This window comes from Aethalodelphis obliquidens, unplaced genomic scaffold (assembly GCF_003676395.1).
Source record: "Aethalodelphis obliquidens isolate GAN/ISIS:26980383/991018 unplaced genomic scaffold, ASM367639v1 scaffold3, whole genome shotgun sequence".
Taxonomy (NCBI): domain Eukaryota; kingdom Metazoa; phylum Chordata; class Mammalia; order Artiodactyla; family Delphinidae; genus Aethalodelphis; species Aethalodelphis obliquidens.
In genome coordinates, this window is record NW_020837947.1 from 11,701,238 (window position 1) to 11,723,820 (window position 22,583).

The window sequence follows — 22,583 nt, forward strand, 5'->3', positions numbered from 1 at the left end:
TTTTTTTTTTGCGGTACGCGGGCCTCTCACTGTTGTGGCCTCTCCCGTTGCGGAACACAGGCTCCGGATGCGCAGGCTCAGCGGCCATGGCTCACGGGCCCAGCCGCTCTGCGGCATGTGGGATCTTCCTGGACCGGGGCACGAACCCGTGTCCCCTGCATCGGCAGGCGGATTCTCAACCACTGCGCCACCAGGGAAGCCCACTCGGGCTATTTTTAACTTGACAAAATGTTGAAAGAGCCGCCTTTCCTCCAGAAAACTAAGCAGCAGCAATGGCCCAGTGTTGCAGCATCCAGGTAGACCAAGTCCCAGCCCTGCCTCTCGGCTGCTGCGTGAACATCCGGGGAAAGGAAGTGACTCAACCTCTCCGGGTCTCAGGCTCCTCATATGTAAAATGTGATGACAAAACGCCTACTTTGTGTCATAAAGATGAAGTCCGCAAAGCCTCTGGCACCATCCATAGAATTTAGTTGCTGCTACTCTATTATTAATTTTACATGTTGGTTTTGGGGTTTTTTTTTTTTAGTACATTTACAAAGTTCTACAATCATCGCCACCGTCTAATTCCAGAATATTTTTTATCACTCCCCAAAGAAACCCCATATCCATTGGCAGTCATTCCCTACGCGCCCCTCCCCCCAGCCCTTGGCCATCACTAGTTACTTTCTGTCTCTATGGATGTGCCTATCCTGGACTTTTAACGTAAATGGAGTTATAAAACCTGTGGCCTTTTGTGTTTAGCTTCTTTCACTTAGCATCATGTTTTCAAGGTTCATCCACGTGGGAGCATGTATCAGCACTTTCTTCCTTTTTTTTCTTTAATATAAAATCTATGACAATTACTTCTAAAGGTTTCTTTTCTGATGATTCTTATTTTTGGGTTACCATGCGCTGCAGATGTGAGCAAGGTGTGAATACCTCTTTGGGAGTGCCAAAAAGAGACTGAGCAACTTGTGTGTTTCCATTTGAGAAAAAATCCATGCTAAGACTGCATCCCTTTGAAGGAACTTTTATCTCATTCTGAAGGGGGATGAACATTTATGATTTATGGCATATCAAGGATTTCCCGCTAGGTCTGCTGTCCCTCCCATGCTGGCAAACTCACCTGAGTTATAGACGGTCTTTTCTCCTTTCCTTTTCTTGCGAGCGTGTCCAGCCCTTTTAATGAAGAAAATAAGCCCTTCTTGTGTCTTCCTCGCTGGGTCAGTGAGAGTGTCCTTTTCCGGAGAGCAGAGTCATCTCTAGAACATACCTAATTCAAAACAATTTAGAAAAATCTTAAGACGCCATTATTTAGATGACAGAGAGAATTAACCATTGCCCTAGAACAGGAGTAAAGCCCTGCCTGCTATAAATGTGTTCTGAGCAGCCCCCAAAACTGCTGCAGGTCTGACATACCAGGACCGCATCCACCACAGAGATGTCCCTTATCTGGATAAACACGTCTAGTTACAACATTCACATCTCTTCGGGGTGGACAGCAGGGTCAGCACAACAGCCCTCGGACCACCCGCCACCCCCCCACACCCCACCCACGCTGAGCTAGTACTATCCACAGAAGCCACCTGCACAGGAGCGATTTCAGAAAACCCAGTGGGGCTCTCGGGAGAACAGATCAAACAACCTTCCGTCAGCCCTTTAACTCTTCACACCATTGTTGCTACTCCTCAGGGATTCCACCTTCCTGACTTTACGAGGTGGAACAGACAGAAGGGCAGACGCAGATGTGAATATTTAATAACTGTGTATTAGGAGTTGGATTCCGAGAATGGGCAGCAAAGAAGCTGGGATGCTGGGACTTGGTAGCAGGACGCCAATCATCCCTCCCCCGGCGCCTGGCCCCTGGGTGGCCCTGGTCAGTTATTGGCTTAAGTCACAGCAGTGCGGAATGTCAACAAGCTGGAGAAAGGTGAGCATCCGCAGCGCTCCCCCTTCACGCGGCTGAACAGCCTTCCTGGAAACTCACCAGAGCGTGGAAAGAGGAAACTGACAAGACGCCCAACCGGCCCAGGGCCAGCTTGGAGGGGCGGCTGGCAGCAGCAAGGAGGCTCTTGGGGTTCGGCAACTCCCCGCCTTGCAGGCTGGCCAGATAGCAGCGCATCCTGAACAGATCCATGTGAAATTTCTCCAGGTTCTGCTCCCACTGCTGGATCTGTTTAAGCAAGAATAGGACTAATTTAAATAAAAATGAGAAGTGCTCATGGGTCAAATTGAAAACGTGACCCCTTTCACAAACTTTAAAAGTCATTTCAGCTGGTGCTGCATGGTTGAAATGAGCCTTCCCTGCTCACCCCATCTCAAGCCCTCCTGCCCAAACACATGGGGTCGGACCGCACTGTACTTCATCAGGATGGCCAAAGACAAAACAAAGCCGGCGGTCCCAATACGGTGCCGTGCCATGGCCTCTGGAGAGCTCTAGTGCTGAAAACCGGGCTGACTTAGGGCAGGATGCACCACTGAAAGTCAGTTATTTCACTTTGTCTCATTTACATTCACAGCCTCTAATCTTAATCAGATTAACCGGTCTGCACACAAACAGATGCTGGCTGAATGGAGGCAAGTGGCTGCACATTTCTGTACATTCTGAGAATCACTTAAAATAACAAGCAGATGAACTGCAGGCAGAAGGACAAACAGAGCTTTTACTCCTATTTTAAGTGTATTAGAGAAGAATCACCATCTACACATCTTTATTAAGACACATAAAATTATTTACACGACAGAAATTTCTACATATTCTTCAAAACTTAAGTCATGAGATGGTAAAGAAGTACAAACTCTGGGGGCCACTCTCTCCCTTCTTCCAAGAATGTCAAAGTATGTTCTGTGTTAAGTATTACCTTCACTTAAACATAAACGAATAGATGAAGAAAGGCCCTAGTAAGTTGCCAACGTAGGGATTCAGAACAGAACAGAACAGAAAGCAGGGCTTCAAATGGTATTCAGAGCAATCTCGAAATTCAAGAGAAGGTCTGTAGTGAAGGCTTACAACGATTCAGTACAAGAATTGTGTCATTTCATTTGCAACAACTGCATCTCTAGCTTTGCCAAGTTTAGCACCCAAACAAATCCTAACCTTTCACAGTACACTTTCCAGGTCAACCCGTAATCCTGGATAAATGATATTTTGAAGGCTCTCTGACATTTAACACTATGGTCCCCTCAGCCTCTGCCCAGGGAAAAGCAGGACAAATTCTGGGTGCTCCCTAGACCCCCTCCAAGTTCTCTGTATCCATTTCTTAGGAAGGTCACTGCACAACTTTTCCACATAAAAGATATATGATGGGGCTTCCCTGGTGGCGTCATGGTTGAGAGTCTGCCTGCCAATGCAGGGGACACGGGTTTGTGCCCTGGTCTGGGAAGATCCCACATGCCGCGGAGCGCCTGGGCCCCTGAGCCATGGCCGCTGGGCCTGCGCGTCCGGAGCCTGTGCTCCGCAACGGGAGAGGCCACAACAGTGAGAGGCCTGCGTACCGCAAAAAAAAAAAAAAAAATTAATGGCTACAAGGTCTAAACAAATAATTTGTTGATCTGTCATAGTCTGTCCGCAAAACAAAAGTCCCAGAGTGCACTGAAAAATCCCAGTTTCCAGTTTAACTTCATTTAAGACGCCGTGTGACCTTGCTAGTGATGTAACAGCCCACTCACGTCAGCCTTGAATCAATACCAGAATGAGCTGCTGGCTTTTCCAAGTGAAAAATGCCCAGCTCCACTGCCTGAGGAGTCCACTCATTAGGCATGAGGCCCAGAAAAGCTCACACTTCAAAAGCACCTCCAACAATTCTGGTACCAGCCTGAGAGAGGATGACTGTTCTAGACTAACACGGCAGTTCCAATTGAACTGCAAATCTCTTCGTGGTCTTGCCATGTTACAGTGTTCTAGATTCCGGAAGTAATGGATGGCTATTCTGTAACCATAAACTACACATACCAGGAGCGCTAAGTCCCGGCAACACTATACTCCCAGTTCTGTCTCACAAATATCTTCGGTAGCTGACACCTGAACATCCACAGCTTAGACGCATTCTTCTGTCTTCTAATAATATGCAGGTATTTCTAGGTTGGGTAGTGTATTCAAGCTTATCCCTCATCTATAACTCCACGTGAAACAGCTTATGAGATGCTTTCTAGGGGTTCTGGGGAGGGGTAGGTGGGATATGAAAGGAAAGAAAAACAGTGAGGCATTGGATACCAGACAATAAAGGAGCCCATGCCATCCACAGAGGAATAAAAAGACAAAATACCAAATAAAATAAAACCCAGGTCCATGCCAATCACTACAGATCAGGGAAGATGACAATCTCTCATATTTTCACTGACTTCTGCAGTTTACAAAGATTTTTAAAGGCATCATTGAATGTATTTAAATGACTACACATCAAAGCACCACTGGAAGGAAAAGACAGTTCCATCCTAAACGATACACAGGGAATCTTCAAATTTTGCCAGAAACACTTTATCATCTTCAGCACACCTAGACCCCTCTACCCAAAACCCGGGACAAAGTGCAGGTAAGTTCATAGGAAGAAAATGAATTCAGATGCTTAGGTTTGTTGAAAGAAGAAGGCGCCGGGAGACCCCAAAAGCCCAAAGCAGACCTTACAAAGATCAAGAAGTTTGTTAATATATGTGATTATGTTTCAAGAGAACTGGTATCTCAATCAGTACTGCACACTGTAGAGGAATTTTTTAATCTGAACTTAGTAGAAAATGAGAATGGACTTTATGACTTCTCCGTTTCAATGACGCGTCCTGTCCTTATCTTGACTGAGCCACGGGGTGCCCAGATGTGTGGTCCAACACTAATCCGACCGTTTCTATGAGTGTTTGGGATGGGATTAACATTTAAATGGGTAGATAGAATAAAGCAGACTGCCGTCCCTCATGTGGGTGGGCCTCATCCAGTAAGTTGAAGGCCTGGCTAGAACAAAAAGTCTGACCCTCCCCAAGCAAGGAAGAATTCCTCTTGCCCAATGGTCCTTCACACTGGGATATCGGCCTCTTTCCTGCCTTTTGACTGGAACTGAAATACTGGCCCATCCTGGGTCTCCAGCCTGCCAGTGTTCAGGGGCAAACCACACCACCCGCTGTCCTGGGTCTGTAGCTGGCCGACTCACTGCAGATCTTGGGGCCTGCCCATCTCTGTAATCACAGGAGCCAACTCCTTATAATAAATCTCTTTACAAATATATTTTTCACAGGTCCTGTTGGTTCTGTTTCTCTGGAGAACCCTGACTAATACATCCTTCATCCCACAGAGCTCTGTGGCAGAGTAAGCCATCATTAGTCACACAGCTAGTCCATATTTAAAGACAATATTTATCTTACTTTGAAGGTCATGGTCCTTTACGGAGAGAATCGGAGAGCGTGTTCAAATGAGGATCTGTGGTTGGATAAGAAACAATGAAATATTTGATTTTTCTATATCCACGGACTCAACAAAGTTGTAGAGAAGGATGTGGGAGGATATGCAGGTAAAAAGTCCAGTGGATGCAGGTGCTTGGGTTACTTAGAGGGAAGAGAGAAGTACAAAGGCCAGACCCACGAGCTCAGTACAGACCTTGTAATACTGGGGAAGTCTGTGGACACAGGCAATGAGCTTGCAAGGGAGTTAGGGTCGCCACACCCTCATTTCTCAGCAGAGAATACTGAGGCCCAGGGAGGAAAGTGACTTCACCAGGGCCACACAATAAGCCGGCCCCTGGGCTTCCCTGGTGGCGCAGTGGTTGAGAGTCCGCCTGCCAATGCAGGGGACGCGGGTTCGTGCCCCGGTCCGGGAGGATCCCACATGCCGCGGAGCGGCTGGGCCCGTGAGCCATGGCCGCTGAGCCTGCGCGTCCGGAGCCTGTGCTCCGCGACGGGAGAGGCCACAGCGGTGAGAGGCCCGCGTACCGCAGAAAAAAAAATAAAATAAAATAAGCCGGCCCCTCCAGGTTGGCCAAGGCCCAAAGCTGATCCTGATGGGAGCAACATGCAGAAACAAGCTTCAATCGAGCACTTAGAACGCAGCCCCTGAGCCCCTGGTCCTCTCGCTCACAAGGTGGGTATCGTGCACTACCCAGTAATTACTTAGCAACTTGCAGTTAAATCTTCATCTGATTGTCAACTGCATTTCTACCCACAAATCCCCAGGTGTTCTACAGAGAAGATGTAAGACTACCCACACTCTCATTTGGGTGAACAATCTTGCCTCTCAATTTCCTACCAGCTTTGATCTTCAAGTTCAGCCCCAAATTAATGTTAACTAAAAGGAAAGACATTTTATTTTTATCCCTTTATCCCTCAAAAGATGAGATACGGATACATTTTCCTTAAATGAAAGGGACAAATAGAAGACAGTTTTGTATCTATGACACATACCACCGCAGTAAATTTCAACCATCGTCACCAAAATAGCAATATTATCCAACCTCACACTTATCAGGGAATTTCTGGAGATTTTTTCCTAATATGATCAAAAATGAAAATGCCCCAGATCAATTCCTTTAACCCAAGACTGTTTTTCCCCCCCTTTTTCCTACATTCCACAAGTACTGATAATTGCCCCAGACATTTATTTCATCAGGACATGAAAATCAAAATTCAACTTCTATGGGACTTGAGCTTTCATTTCTTTAATACCTGTGCACAAAACACAAAAATAACATGAATGAAGACAAGTCACGCAAAGGAAGTTTTCATTATCTTTCATTTGTAAAAGAAAAATTATCAACAAAAAATTGAGGAAAACTCCCATTTTTAAGCACTGACACAAATGCAATGCAAAAGTTTCCTCTTTATTGCTAATATAGCTATATTTATTTAATGAGCTCAGAAAGGCTACGGTCTGCTCTGGAAAGTGGGAGAGGAAGGAGATGAAGGTTCATGCTAAAAATAACAGTTGAATAAGTGATACATAAAAAAGATGACAAGTACATTCCTACCACACCCAAAACTCCTAGAAAAATATTTTCTGCCGTTTAGTCATTCGATCACAGTATTTGGCCATTTGTCCATTTCTAGGTTGGTCCTAAAAGATAATTCATTTTTCCTTTCTGGCAGAGTAAGTTGAAAAACTCCCATGCAATATTTTCCAAGCACTAACACCCACCTCCGCAGAAGAACCCAGCTAGTGACACAGAAGACACTGAAGTTTGCCCGTAGTTAGAATAACCAGCCACAGGTTTAGAAAATCAGTTTTGTTTTGTTCTTCCCTTTGAGATATAATTCACATGCTAGGAAATCCACTCACCGAGTGCATTCATAATAAATACACTTCCCATCAAATCAAGCTGAAAAACCCAAGTTATGAAAATACGTAAATTAAGGATTAATTTCTACTTTACACAAAACCATTCATCCATGGTTCCTTAGCAAGTGAAGCACAGTCTGACTCACTGAAGTCTCACTGAGAGGCCTGATTTGGTTAGGAGCACAGATCCGTGTTTATGCTCTGCCACCTGACAGCTGTGTGACACTGGACCATTTCCCTCACCTCTCCCAGCATCTAACCACTCATCCATCAGGTGGGTGATTCAGACAAGTGGTCCGCACGGAGTTACTGTAGAACCATACAGGATCCTGGCCTGAGATAGGAGCCTTGAGAAGTAGACTCAGAAACCATGAGGACGGAGAGAAAATGAGAGGACATTCCTTGGGAAATGAAGGAGTGAAGCCTGGTAGCCAGGAGCTGGTGAGGGGCTGGGGTGGGGACCAGCCCAGGGAAGAGGAAAGGAGACAGAACCTGGAACCAAGTACCAGAGAAACAGATGGGGAGAAAGTCACCCACCCTTTGGGAGCTCTTATTTCATACTAGGAGCGACCTTATACGCAAAGGGATAACTACACAACAATGCGTGAGATAAAGAGAGACCCTGAGAATCATGGGAATATAGAAAGGTGCCTGATGGCGAGGTGGGAAAGGGGGTCAAGGGCAGCTCCTTGGAGGAGCTAAATCCTTCATCACAGGCAAGCAGGGGTGAGCCTGATGACAGGGGCAGGTGGGATAGGGCAGTTTGCATGTGTGGTCTACGTGGGTCCTCTCTGCCTGAGGGAAAACCCAAAGAGAGAAGTGGAACCTACAGGAAGTTTGGTGTTGTAGCTAAAGGTCGAGGTGGGGTGAGGTTGTCAGGGACTTTATCTTGTAAGCAATGGGGTCCACTGGGGGATTTTTAATCCTGGCAATCCCATGGTCAGATTTGCTTTTTAGATGCAAACCTCTCTGACCTTGTGCAGAAGAGGCATCTGAGGAAGGGCAAAACCGGCAGCCTCTGCAGCCTTACAGGGAAAAGAGAAGACAGTCCTGCTTACACTCGTCATCTCTCAGCACCTGCATACCGTGTGCTGAAAATTCAAACTGCCAGGGTGACCACAGCATTTCAGAGTGCTCTGCCTTGGCTCGTGCTGACCCCCGGCCTGGAATTTCCTTCTCCATTCCTCTCCTGATTAACTCCTCATTCTTTAAGAAGCAATGCAGGCATCCCTCCTCCAGGAAGTCCTCCATGACTACACAGGAGGCTAAACTTCACGTGTGTCTTCCACAACACTCTGGAATATCATCTGCTCTGAATTCATTCTATTATGTTGAAATTATATGCTCAGCTGTCTGTCACTCTGCTAGACTTGCAAGCACCCTGAGGGCAAAGACAGCATCTTCAAATTCCCAGTCTGCACCCTCACCTGGCCCAGAGTCTGCACTTAGTAAATGTTCGCTGAACTAGACTGAATGTTAATCTCCTGCCCCCAGCCCGTCCACCAGGTCCCTGCGGCCTGCGGAAGGAAGGCTTGTCCTGGCCCAGCTCCTCCGTAATCTGGCCTTGTCTCCCTCAAACCCGCTTCTCGAAAACCTCCGATGCTTTACTGCCCAAATGGCTTCCCCCACGCCTCTCAGATCACATCTTCCTCGAGGCTTTGTTCATTTTCTTTCCCTTCACCGCAGTCTCCAATGGTCTAAGTTCAATCCCTCCTCGTTATGATTTTCAAACTTGAATGTTGAAACTGAAGCCTGCGGTGGTTCACAGAACCCAGCCAGTCCCAAACCCACCCGCTGCCAGTTTGCTCCTCCCAAGGTACCACCTCCCTGCCTCCCTCTCAGCCTCACTAACCCCGGGAAGTGAGAAAGGCCCAGAGAGTCGGGATGGGGAGGGCAGACGGCTGGCCGGAGGCCAAGACCCGCCCAAGGGCGGGGAGGTTTTGTCCTTGTTCACTTGTTTAAAATAACAAACGGGAAGGAAAGGAAAGTACTAACTGGACTTAATTTACAGCTCTTTCTCCCTCAGGACTTCAAAAGGAATCCAACATGTGGACGGTCTGCTCCACGTTGGATATGCCCAAATGCAAGTTGCATCATCCTGTCCCAGAGTCGCCGCCCAGGGACAAGCCCGTACGATGGCCGCTTTTAGGCAAAGCATGTCTCTACACACAGCGGTATGAAACTCAGCCGTTACTACTGTGATAGTGTCTTTTTATCTGGAAAGGGCATTGACAAGGAACTCCTCTGCCTCGGCACTTCCAAGAAAACCTGTTCCAGAGACTTTCCTCTCACGTGATGTAACATGCACCCTCAGTTCAGCTGTTACAAGGCTGTAAGTGACTATATCTGAGTTTCTTGGGATTTCTGGGGCAAAGCGCTATGTAAATAAATATTTTCTATTATGTAAAATAAAATACAGTGAAGTTGAGATTTTTAAATGGTAACTGGATAAAGCACAGCTCAGTACTTTGGAGAAAACTATATACTTATGGGATATGTAGGAGATCAGGTTCTTTCTGATCTTGATTGGTAAATACCTTTGCCTTTGTAGCATCACAGAACATTCTCTAGTCCAAAACCATCTCATAAAAGCAATTCTAAGCATGTGCTTGTTTCCGCCCTTAATGCTTCATACTCTCTGTGTCTGCAAGTAAAGAGCAAACAGCTCTCTTCACAACCATCTGGCAAAAGTTAAAGACAGTGGGTATAGCAAATATAACTCATGTTACCCACCACAAGTCTTCTGGGAAAACATAGATAAATTACAACCTTAACAACTGCCAATATGGTAAGGAGAATATTTTCAGGTGGAATGTCTAAAGATCAACCCAAATTGTTTCTTACCAGACATTCAGAAGTGTAATATGAGAAGGTGAATGTGTGCAGGGGCGGGGAGTAGGGGAAGGGGTGAGAGCAAGGGGGAGGGGGGAGGGGAGAAGTGAAATGAAAAAACAGCAGTATTAGGACAGTGTGCTTAAAATAACTGAGGTAACGATTCTGTCAAAGAATGCATAATGGGCCACCAGTAATAATTACCCTTTCTTTAAAAAAGCTTCTCTTGGTACTTCCCTGGTGGCACAGTGCTTGAGAATCCTCCTGCCAGTGCAGGGGGCACGGGTTTGAGCCCTGGTCCGGGAAGATCCCACGTGCTGCGAAGCAACTAAGCCCGTGCACCACAACTACTGAGCCTGCGCTCTAGAGCCCGTGAGCCACAACTACTGAGCCCACGTGCCACAACTACTGAAGCCTGCATGCCTAGAGCCCGTGCTCCAAAACAAGAGAAGCCACCGCAATGAGAAGCCCACGCACCGCAACAACGAGTAGCCTCCGCTCGCTGCAACTAGAGAAAGCCTGCGCGAAGCAGCAAAATCCCAACGCAGTAAAAAAATTAAAATAATTAAATTTAATTTTAAAAAAGCTTCTCTTCAGGCCAACCGACCACCATAGACCCTTGGATTTGTGTAGGGATTTATGTGAAAGTAATTCCCCCCTCCCAAGAGAGAACAGCACCACTTTTGACATCATAAATTAAGCATTTACCAACTATGAAAAAAGAAATAAAGTTACATTTAATGAAAATTTAAATTTTTAAAAAATGTTTGCTTGGACTTCTTGTGGCCATAAAGAGAGAAAGGAAAAGGAGGGGGTGGAAAAAAAGGCCAGGAGCATCTCAGTGTTGCCCAATTTCCCTTTTCTCTCCCTGGACCTAAACATTTGACAACACACAAGGACCTGAAAACTCCAAGCTGGGCATCCCCTCCACTGGACTAAAGTATGCCTTTGAATTTAAATTTTAGAGCGCCAGTAAAAGTTAAAACCATACCTTTTCCCACTACAATCAATATGCAATTTTTAATTGGGGCACCTGAATCCATGCATTGCATCTCTGATGACAGACTTTCGGATCCTGGAAATTCAGGACCCCAGAGGAGACGTAGTACAGAGAAAATGCAGGAAAAGCTATTTCTCCTTCTCCTCAAGCTTTTTGATTTGTCGTGTAAAGGTGACACAGCATCACATCGCTACATGCCCCAGACAGGAAGCTGCGCGGTCTGGACCTGTCTCAAGACTGGCCCCCTTCCCAGACATGAACAGGGTGAGGCTTCTAGGCAGAGCAGGCCAAGGGCGGAGACGTGTCTGTCCCCAGAAGCTGTGTCCTTGTCAAAACCCCCCAAACCCTTCCACTCCCTCTATTCTCCCTGGCAGTTTCAACTTCCCTTTCAGTTCCTTGGAAACACTATTTTGTAGCTTGTTAGCCGGCACTCCTGAAATAAATAGCATATTCTGTTTCAATTCAGGGGCATAGGAAACTATCCTTAATATTCTATAAAATTAGAGAAAATGATGTACTCTTGAAAAACATTTTCCATATAAACTGTTAAACTTCTGCTGTGTTACTCTGGGCCAGGCCTTCATAACTGCACATCCAGATCAGGGCCATTCCACCACCCAACACTTTTCCCTACTTCAATTTGCCCCTCACCAGCATCAGCACCGCCAAGCCACTGCCAGATTAATCTTCCAAAGATAACGCATTCATCACGATTTTCGTCCCAACTTAAAAACCTATATTCCTCCCTTAGATCTAGAGCCTATAATAAACCTTATATCCCAGGGTTATTTTTTTTTATTTTTTTGCAGTACGCGGGCCTCTCACTGTTGTGTGGCCTCTCCTGTTGCGGAGCACAGGCTCTGGACACGCAGGCTCAGCGGCCGTGGCTCACGGGCCCAGCCGCTCTGCGGCATGTGGGATCTTCCCGGACCAGGGCACGAACCCGTGTCCCCTGCATCGGCAGGCGGACTCTCAACCACTGCGCCACCAGGGAAGCCCTATCCCAGGGTTACTTTTAAGACCCTGAGAAAGCGGCACCAGTACCTGTCCCACCAAACCACCAGCTATTCGTCACTTCTTAGCCCACACCTCTGCTCCCACGTGCTCAGGAGCCTCAAGCAACCACTGTTACTCCAACAGTTGACCCTTGAACAGTAAGGATTTGAACTGCACGGGTCCGCTTATACGCAGATGTTTTTTAAGTAAATACTACATACTACAGTACCACACGATTGTGGTTGGCTGAATACAGAGGGCCGACTGTAAGTTACACACTGGAGGGTTGGAGCCCCTAATCCTTGCGTTATTCAAAGGTCAACTATACCTCCAAGCTGTCCTACCGTGCAGCCCACTCTCCTCCCAGCCTGGATCAGCCTTCATACCAGCACACCTCTTACCAATTTTTTAAGGCCATATGCTTCCAGGAAGTCTCCTCCATCTCCTCTAGATCACAGCACAGCTCAACCCCTGATGCCTCATAGCATTTGAAGACTATGCTAGTTGGTACTAACTTATACCATTCTAGAATATTCTTTAGTTTCATGTTTATGAGGCCTGCTTTCTAACTAACTAATATATTTTTTAGAAACAGGGTCCATATTTTATAATTATGTTTATATTTTGAAGCTATAGGCATCTGTTAGGTATGTCGATATCTGAAGATGGACAAATAAGCGAGAGGGAAGAATTGGGAAGGGAGAAAGACGACACAGGATATCAGAAAAGGAGAAGGCAACGATGGATCCAGGTGTCAGCAGAAGGTCTGTCTCAACTGGGCATCATTTAGAAATACTTGATGAAGGGGCAAGAGGTGGGAATTACTTGGTTATTTTGCCCATTGGTAAATCCCAAATTCTTAGTGTAACACAAATATAACACTTGAATGCATGCCTTTCATCAGTTTCTTATTTACAGCCAGACATTTCTTTCTATACGTTCTAAGTTCTTCATATATATGCAGGCAGAAAAAAAAATTCTAAGCAAGGTTAAATATTCAAACACAAATAGAAGATTGATGATGTACCGTTTGATTTGTGATTTAAATCAAATGCTATAGGGAAAATTCTTTTCCGATGGCGTGTCCAAATCGTTGTATTGCCATGGAACTTTTTTTTAAAGAACCTGGTCTCTCTATAATTTACAAAGTAAAAAGTATGAAAAATTCAGGAACACGCCAACCCATCTTCGCCCTATCCCTCTTTAAGTTCCCAAATCATCTGACACTGATTTTGAAGGGACTGTAGTGGATACTGTTGTGCACCACCAGACCTCCCTTTCAAGACAGAGGCATTCTTTCCCTTAGCTGCTCACGGCGCAAGAATGGGAACCCACCTCCTCTGAAGGCAGCTGCTTTGACCAGTAGACATGGCATGACACGACATGCCTCACTGGAAGCAAGCAATTCTGAATGGCCACCCCAGCTCCCAAGCCCCCTGTAGGCTCAGCTCAACACAATTCAATGAGTCCCTCCTTAATCACGCTCCCTCACTCCCTTACTCCTGAGAACGGTCCTAATAAAACTCCTCACATGCAAATCTCTACCTCAGTGTGTTTCCCAGGTAAACTGAATGAAGAGAGGGGTGCTAGAAATTTCACCGACACTTGTGTAAGTGCTCAGGCTGTCTGAGTAAAGGAAAACAGAAACTAAGCTTCTCCCTCTCCTCTAAAATGCAAACAGCATAGAAAGTAGCTGTTTAATTATGATGTGAATGTGGAGACAGGCCAAAGAAAGCATCTTCCTTAGCACCTTATCTGTTATAAACAGAAAAAACAAACCAAAAAATTAGTGTTTTTTTTCTAATCCACAGACACAGGAATAGCTGTATTATACCAAACTACTCTTTCACAGCCATCTTCTGTATTAGAATCGTATGTGTCTAATCTTCCAACAGTTTTATCATATACATTTTGTTCCGAAAGTGCCAATATATGAGAGAATCATCCAGGCAAGGAGCTACTCAACACAAGGGAACAAGATTTGGTCACAAAATGTCCCAGTGCACATACACAGCCACCAAAGGCTGCAAAGCACATCACATCCCTCATACGACAAAAGTGCAGCCATTAAGTACTTGAAGTAAGTACTCAAGTACTCAAGTACATTAAGTACTTGAACCAAAAAGCCACAGAAACTACTCCCTGCAGAGGTGTAGGAACCGGTTCCCCCATCTGAGTGTGCCCTGAGTGACTTAAGCAATGGGAGGAAACACGTGTAAGTAACCTGTACCTGGTTTTCTATGGCTTTCCGGTTCTTTGGGTCGCTCACCACGGAGAGCTGTAACTCCGCCATCTTCTTCATCTTGCTGTCCATATCTATCTTCTGAACGAGGTTTCTGGTCTGGTTCTTCAGCAGCCGAACTGTGTCCTCTTTGCCGTGCTTCTTTGCGAAAAGGGATGCGCAGGCCGAGTGGATGGCAGTGACCCAGTTCTCCAGATCTGTCTGGCTGGTGGCCTAAACACGGGGAAAAAAGCGATTTGGAATTGTTTCACCACAAAAGTGTTCTCCAAAGTGGCAGGCTGGGCTTGAATATGTAAATCCCCAAAGTACCTTCGCTTCGTAAAAACTGTTTAATTTTAAAAACACACACTCAGGGCTTCCCTGGTGGCGCAGTGGTTGAGAGTCCGCCTGCCAATGCAGGGGACACGGGTTCGTGCCCTGGTCCGCGGAGCGGCTGGGCCCGTGAGCCATGGCCACTGAGCCTGCGCGTCCGGAGCCTGGGCTCCGCAACGGGAGAGGCAACAACGGTGAGAGGCCCACGTACCGCAAAAAAAAAAAAAAAAAAAAACACACTCAACACAGGTCCACAGGTTTCCTTTACTCTAGAGGGCCTGTGAGAACATCGAGAGTGACACATGGCCCCAGATAGAACGGGAAGACAAGCTATTGATAGAATCAAGGTGTACACCAGCAATAGGGGAGGAATAAGAAAACCAGGGCATATCCATGCAGCGTGCATCACGCGGCTCTCTAAAAAGCGGTTTATCGCCATAATTTTAATACGATGAGAAAATATTAGGACTAAATGGTTACATTGTGAAGCCTGGATATGAAATTTCATCTATGGTATGGACTCAATTATGGAAAATAACAATAAAAGAACATTTTGGGGAGGACACAATAATATTAAAATAGTCGTCTGTGAATACTGGGAATATGGATAGCGGTTTTCTTTTTCTACCCTTCAGTACCTTCAGACACAATGACCATATAGTATTTTCATATAAGAATATTTTATTTTAAAAACAGTAAAGAAGGTCTGAACAAAGCAGAATGGGCAAAGATGTATGATTCTAAGCAGGCTGAAACGCACGTTCAGTTTCCCCTGATGCCCAGAGGTAACCACACACGTTCACACCGCGAGGTTAATCCTCCAGTGACCTGGGGGATCGCACAATGGGAACTACCGGGAAAATTTCTTAAAAACTAAGGATATTTATCCTGAATCACAAAATAAAATATTCATTTCATACCTCCCCCTAAGTCCATGCAGATTTAATCCAACGTATTTACCTTTCCTACAATTCATACGAACACCAGTTTGTTACTTAGCTTTAAAGCACCACAGAAAGTTCAAGCGAACCTTTCTGTTAAAAGAAGGAAAATCAAACTCTTTTCAGTCAGGTCAGGTGGAGGACAGCAGTAAGGCTAGGGGCCCAGGGCCTTTACCAGGTTAGTGCTGGGAAATCCTATTGCCCAAAACACTTCACACAATTCTAGATTCCAAAGAATCTAGAATCAAAGGGGCCCAAAACAACTAATATTGTTCTACAGGGGCCCTGGGGGCAGCCAGGACCAAGTTTATCAGAGACCTGAATCGAGGACCTAGGAGGGTTTCCATGAAGCTTCCAGCCACACAGAATCTGCAGCTCACGTCGTGTCTACACCCAGTACTGGGTTTGGATTCGGAGGCATTTCAGAAGCACACTTCACTTCCTGGCTCTCACCCCCATTTCTCTGGAGTTAATTCATAATAACAACAGTCATAACAGTTAGAATTTCTTTAGCACTTAACACACGCCTAATCATACTGTTTACCCTTAAAACAATCCTAGAAGCTATTATTATCCTACGGGTTGAAGGGTCTGAAGCTCAGAGAAGTTAAGTGTTGCAAGATGACTGCAGACTCAACGAGAGCACCAGGACCCACAGCTCAGCCTGACCCCGCCTTTGCTAGAAAGATTCTAAGAATCACAACAGTAGATAACCTGAATCTTAACGTCCTAAGACCACCTCCACAGGGTAATGAGACCCTATAGTATTTGTCAATGAGGGTTTTCCTAAAAAGCTTCTTCACTTCCACTGGGATTCCTGGGAAGAACTTAAGCCTCTACTGTCCATTTTCTCTGGGTTTTCACTTAAAAACTTCCACTCTGGGAACTTCGGATCTTGTACTCACTAGATCACGGACTAGTCCAGAACAGGACGGTAATTTTTCTCTCTTTGTATCCTGAAGGGCAGCCCAGGGGCTACAGCCTGGCATTTCAGGGGCAGGCATCCAAGAAGCGTTCGCTGGATGAATGGCTGCATTTCCAGCGACCCTGCGGTACCTGGCAGTCAGCAGAGGCCAATTTTCTTGCTTAAACCTTAATCCAAAGTCTGACAGCTTTGAGTCTATTTCAAATTGCTAAGTTGTGCCTCTTAATTCTGGTCCTTCTCATCCTAGCAGGACACAAGCCATCGCCTCCACCCTCCATTTAGAAAGCTCAGCAGATGGGCATCATCAGAAAATCTACAAACAACAAATGCTGGAGAGGGTGTGGAGAAAAGGGAACCCTCCTGCACTGCTGGTGGGAATGTAAATTGATACAGCCACTATGGAGAACAGTATGGAGGTTCCTTAAGAAAACTAAAAACAGAATTACCATATGACCCAGCAATCCCACTATTGGGCATATACCCAGAGAAAACCATAATTCAAAAAGACACATGCACCCCAATGTTCACTGCAGCTCTATTTATAATAGCCAGGTTATGGAAGCAACCTAAATGCCCATCGACAGATGAATGGATAAAGAAGGTGTGGTACATATATACAGTGGAATATTATTCAGCCATAAAAAGCAACGAAATTGGGTCATTTGTAGAGACATGGTTGGATCTACAGACTGTCATACAGAGTGAAGTAAGTCAGAAAGAGAAAAACAGGACTTCCCTGGTGGCGCAGTGGTTAAGAATCCACCCACCAATGCGGGGGACACGGGTTCGAGCCCTGGTCCGAGAAGATCCCACATGCCGCAGAGCAACTAAGCCTGTGCGCCACAACTACTGAGCCTGTGCTCTAGACCCTGTGAGCCACAACTACCAAAGCCCGCGTGCCTAGAGCCCGTGCTCTGCAACAAGAGAAGCCACCGCAATGAGAAGCCCATGTACCACAATGAAGAGTAGCCCACGCTCGCCACAACTAGAGAAAGCCCACGTGCAGCAACGAAGACCCAATGCAGCCAAAAATAAATAAATTTATTTTTTAAAAAAAAAGAGAGAAACAAATATCGTATATTAACGTATATATGTGGAATCTAGGAAAATGGTACAGATGAACCGGTTTGCAAGGCAGAAATAGAGACACAGATGTAGAGAACAAACGTATGGACACCAAGGGGGGAAAGTGGTGGGAGGGGTGGTGGTGGGGAATGAACTGGGAGATTGGGATTGACATGGATACACTGATACGTATAAAATAGATAACTAATAAAAAGTAAAAAAAGAAAGCCTGGCAGTACCTGGAAAAGGTAGACATCTCCAAAGGAGTTGCTGAGGCAGAAGACATTTTCCTTCTTAGGATGTTCTGGGACGGCCTGCACTATGCTGTCTTCTGCAAACAGGGCACACCGAGGGGCACTACTCTGATCCATGGAATTCTTCCCGTAGGTCTCATAAAACAGCAGGGTGCATCCTGTGAAAGAGAGAAGCACTGTCCTCATCACATGTCCCGAGGATCTATCCAGGAAAGGAATGAGAAGTAAAGGATACAGACAGACAGAAGGAAGGAAGGGGAAGGGAAGGAGGGAGGAAAACAAAGAGAGAGAGAGAGACAGAAAGAAAAGACGAGAAAATAAAAGAAAAAGGAAAGGAAAGAAAAGAAAAGAAAAAAGAAAATGACTGAATAAGACTTTCTATCACAAAAGGAATTTTGGTATCTAAATTATGCCTAGTTGTGTTAGCATCAACCCAGATGAAAATGAGATGTTTCTTGTAAAGGTAATAATGGTGATAACAATAGCAAGCATTTATTGTTGCTTACTCTGTGTCAGGAATTCTTCTAAGTATTTCACATGCTCTGGCTTATTTGGTGCCCAAAGCAGCCTTAGAAGGCAGGCGCAGTTATTAGTCCCATTTTACAGATGGAAAGCCTGAGAGTTTACACCACTTTGCAGGTCCCATAGCTGGACTGCAGTGGAGCAGGATCTGAACCCGGGCACGCTGACCACAGAGTGCCTCCTTCATAACCACAGCACCACACTTCTTAGGAGATCTAAACGCAGGAGACAGAAGAAAACCCCGTATTCATTAACTAAGCGAACTTCTACACTTAAAATGTGGGGTCACAAGAAACCGAGTTCTCCTGGGGCACTTTGCCATTTGTGAGAAAGTACCCAGTTTATTCTCCAAATGCCACATAGAATAACTTAATTTTAATATATTCTCTTATCTCACAGTGATAGGAAATATTACTACCATCTTGCTAATTTAGACTGAGAGGAAAATGAAGCTACATGTCCCTGTATTTTAAAACATTACCCTAAAGTGCCGCTACATATGCTTACAGGTACATAGCTTTCCCCTAATAAGCTAATAAGATATTCTAGGCAGAAGTTACTAGGAATCTGTTTTGATAATTCGATAGGAATGCTTTCTAATGAGACGTAATTTCCCGGACCGGGGCACGAACCCATATCCCCTGCATCGGCAGGGGGACTCTCAACCACTGAGCCACCAGGGAAGCTCATGAGACGTAATTTTTAAGCAAATTCTAAAATACTCACAAGTATGTTTACTTGTTGAATATCCCTTAAAACCTTCAACCAATCAACATTTCTGAGCGCTTCTCATGTGCTGGTAAGTGATATGGTACCATCATGATATGGGCACCATCCCTTGCTTTGAAAATATTGGGCTGGCCGAAAAGTTCATTCCGGTTTTCCCATAAGATGTTACGGAAAAACCCAAATGAACCTTTTGGCCAACGCAATACGTTTCACGCTGACAGTTAATGAAGCAGTAGCCTGCTTTCCCCTGCACTGTAAATGGATGGGGTCCACTTCATGGCTGCTTTACCCTACTGCATTATGAGCCTTCATTCATAAAAGTTTCCATGTTTTGAAAACTATCTCACTCTTACCAGTTTCACTTCTTCCCTTGAAAACAGATCTTAATTTGGACGCACAAGTTTATATAATGGAGCCCAGCATAGCACAGAAGCCAGGATCCAAAAACGCAGGACCCTGGCTCACGACAGCGCTTTCTCCCTCCATGGTACCTTCTGATCTCAAGAAGCACTGAGCGATCTCTCCTCCCACAATCAAAACTCACCCAAACACAGAAGCTGTGAGAGCCTCTTAGAACAAGGGAAAGGAGCAAGAGGTTTATGGCCAGAGCTACTGCGGCAGGTCTGAGCCTGTCTTTTCTTCCAGCCACGAATGGACTTAGAAACAGTCCCCAAGTCTTTCCATCGGGAAAAGCCTGTGCGACATCCCATGACCATGGGACCCGAGGACAACAGAGCAGCACCAGCTCCACCCAACTCCCAATTCTTTCCAAAGGGTTAATGTTCACTTCCCAGCGCCCCTAACACTGAGCTCCCAGGGGCGGTGGTTTGAATCGCGGCATCTAGAGGAAATGAACGCAATCTTGGGCAGATGCCAGAACACTGCCAACCCTAACATCCCCCTACGCCCCACCGTGACAGCACGCAGCTCTCCCGCGGAAGCGTGAAACCAAAACAGGCCATTTCGCTTTAGAACCAGACCAGTATGTCAAACAATTTGCAGAATTCTGTTGCTATCGAATTTAAGGAACAGGAAATCAGTCTTAAGTCTGTTACATCGAGTTTAACTTAATCTGCATCTCTGAAGCGGGGGCAATGAGGCTGATGGAAAGGGGCTGCGCGCCCACGTCAGCAGAGCCTCCTGTGCCCACCCCACCCCCCAATGCTGTGGCCGTCAGCCCTGCCCTGTCCACCCCCCCAACCCCAGGAGCTGGTGTCAGCCTGGGCAGTTGTCAGTGGAAGCAAAAAGAGGAAACAGATCAGGACAGCACTGGAAGCAGGAGAGGCTGTATTACTAGAAATATCACCAGTGAAAGGAGAGAAATTAGTCTCGGTCTCCCTTCAAATCCACCTTCTCAACCCACACTCATCCGTCCTCCCCTGTCACAGGCAGAATGACCAGCTTCTTAAACTTCCTTTATGAACACCCCTCCTGACCTCGGTTATGTACTGTGTGTTTTGAGGGACAGCTTTAACCCCCTTGCCAACTATTCTGCCCAGGAAGTTCCCTGTGAACCGCACGAAAATCCACTCATTGGAAAAGACAGATGGAAAGCAGAATTACCCTTGTTAAAAATTTATTACATCCTCCGAACCCTAAAAAACATTTGCGCCCTTAGCATACCTATACATTCGATGTAGGTGGGCAACCAGATGGTTGGCTGATAGCCGCTGTCTCTGAAAAACACTCTTTCTACTTTAGTTACATAGAAACTCCAAGGATAATTTAAAAATTCTGCTTAAATGTACGTGTGTGTGTGTGTGTACATATACACATATATGTTTTTAACTATGATTAAATGAAACAGTTAAGTCCAAATATTACAACTTGGATTCTAAGCCAAGAAAGTTGAATTCAACATATTGAATTCCCAGAGGAAAGAGGTGTAGAAAACCACATGGAAAAGGTTATGCTGGGAAAAAAACATCTCTATCCCATGCCTTTCCTTGGCTGCAAAGGAAACAAAGGGATGTGTGCTTTATAACATTTACCCCTACAAAGCACCCTTTATCCACGGGTCTTCAAGTGCTTAACCAGCAAGGGCCCAGGAAGGACTGTGGGTCTTGCAATCATCAGAGACAAGTCAGGACCATCCCTGCCCCCGAAGTCGGCAACCAGAAGTTCCCCGGGGAAGCTGCCAGGATGGAGGACAGGGTCCTGGAGACACCCTCTTCCAAACTTCAGTGATCCCTGCCTGAACTTCCCCCAGGAAGCCTCCAACACTCTGGCGTTGCACAAATGTCTCCAGTAGCAGGGAACTCAGGAAGAGGCAGTGGGTTTGTTTGTTGTTTTACTGTTGTATTTTTTACATTAATTCACAATCAGCTTGTCTTCCATTTATTAGTCTTATCCCAACCTCAGATGAACCAGAATAAATTCAGTGTCTCTTTTACAAGACTGACACATCCTATGCATGACACATTCTAGAATTCAGTGCACCCATTCTAAATACCGCACGAACAGGATGCAGCTTCAGGCTTTGAGTCACAAACAATTCCAGACGCTCATTCCCCTGAGGGGACATTTTTCACTCCCCTCTTCAGCTGGAACTTTTACAAGACCCACTGGCTCGTTTATGAACAAGTCTCCTGCAATATCCTGCCCCTAAGGAGAGAAACGGCCAACTCTGACCAGGGCAGAGGCAGGGGGGAATGATGGAGCTGCAGACGACATGACACCTCTAATGATGTGGCCAACAACCATGTGTGCTCTTTAAATCACATTTACCTTCATTTTAGCCTCATCACAGTGGAAACCCACTGTGAATGGCCTGCAAATCAAACCCTCAAATCTTTTTCACTTGGAATACTTTGCGGCTATACCTCCCTATCCTGTACTTGGGTAGCTCTTTGGTTATTAAACCTTAAAGCATCACTTATCCCTTCAAAATGTTATCTTGCTGGATGTGACCCGTAATTCCAACCTTCCAAATCTCTTCCGTCATCCAGTAGAAAACCCCACCTTCTCCAGTACACCCAAGCTGGGTAAGCTCTTTGCCCTCCTCAGCCACAAGGTATCGCAAGGATCCAAATGCAGAAGTTGGAAAAGAGGACTGCATCCGTGTGGGATGCTGGGTCCTGGGTTTTATAAACCCTCCAGTTTGCTAGGGAAAGGAGAGGAGATGCCTTCGCGGGTGCACCTTGCCCGGAGAGGGGCTTCTGGGTAATTGTGAATTGACGCCAGCTCCCCAAGGCTCACAATTTCTAAATACGGGGAGCGCCGCAGACAGCTCCGGGCCTTCCACACTCGCTGCGTGCAGACGTGATTTCTGTTTCTGCCTTCTCCCGTGACAAGGAAGGGTGGTGGCCGCTAATGAGGTTTGACTTTGCGAACCACACCAGGTTCCGCTGACAAAGAGTCACAGGACAGCTGTGAAGAAATGCCAGAGGCTGTGGGACTGCTCTGTGTTCACGTCTGTATAAATCAACATGATGCTGACTCAGAGCCTTAGATCACTTCAAATAATCTATCCATCCACCATGAGCGAGGCGATTATAATTTTTTAAGTGGCAAATGCTTGCGAGAAAACTTTAT

At 45.8% G+C, this 22,583-nt stretch overlaps 1 protein-coding gene across 10 annotated transcripts in view; it reads right to left on the reverse strand.

The window, feature by feature from the left end:
• Positions 1–22,583, reverse strand: part of TIAM2 (TIAM Rac1 associated GEF 2) — a 240,784-nt gene that overhangs the window by 86,671 nt on the left and 131,530 nt on the right. For all 10 annotated transcript variants that reach the window (XM_027082692.1, XM_027082682.1, XM_027082702.1 and 7 more), the window contains 4 exons: positions 17,784–17,956; positions 14,290–14,514; positions 1,967–2,152; positions 1,106–1,252 (listed from right to left, as the gene is read on the reverse strand). In XM_027082692.1, the coding sequence (XP_026938493.1) occupies positions 1,106–1,252; positions 1,967–2,152; positions 14,290–14,514; positions 17,784–17,956 (731 nt within the window). The remainder of the gene's footprint in view (positions 1–1,105; positions 1,253–1,966; positions 2,153–14,289; positions 14,515–17,783; positions 17,957–22,583) is intronic.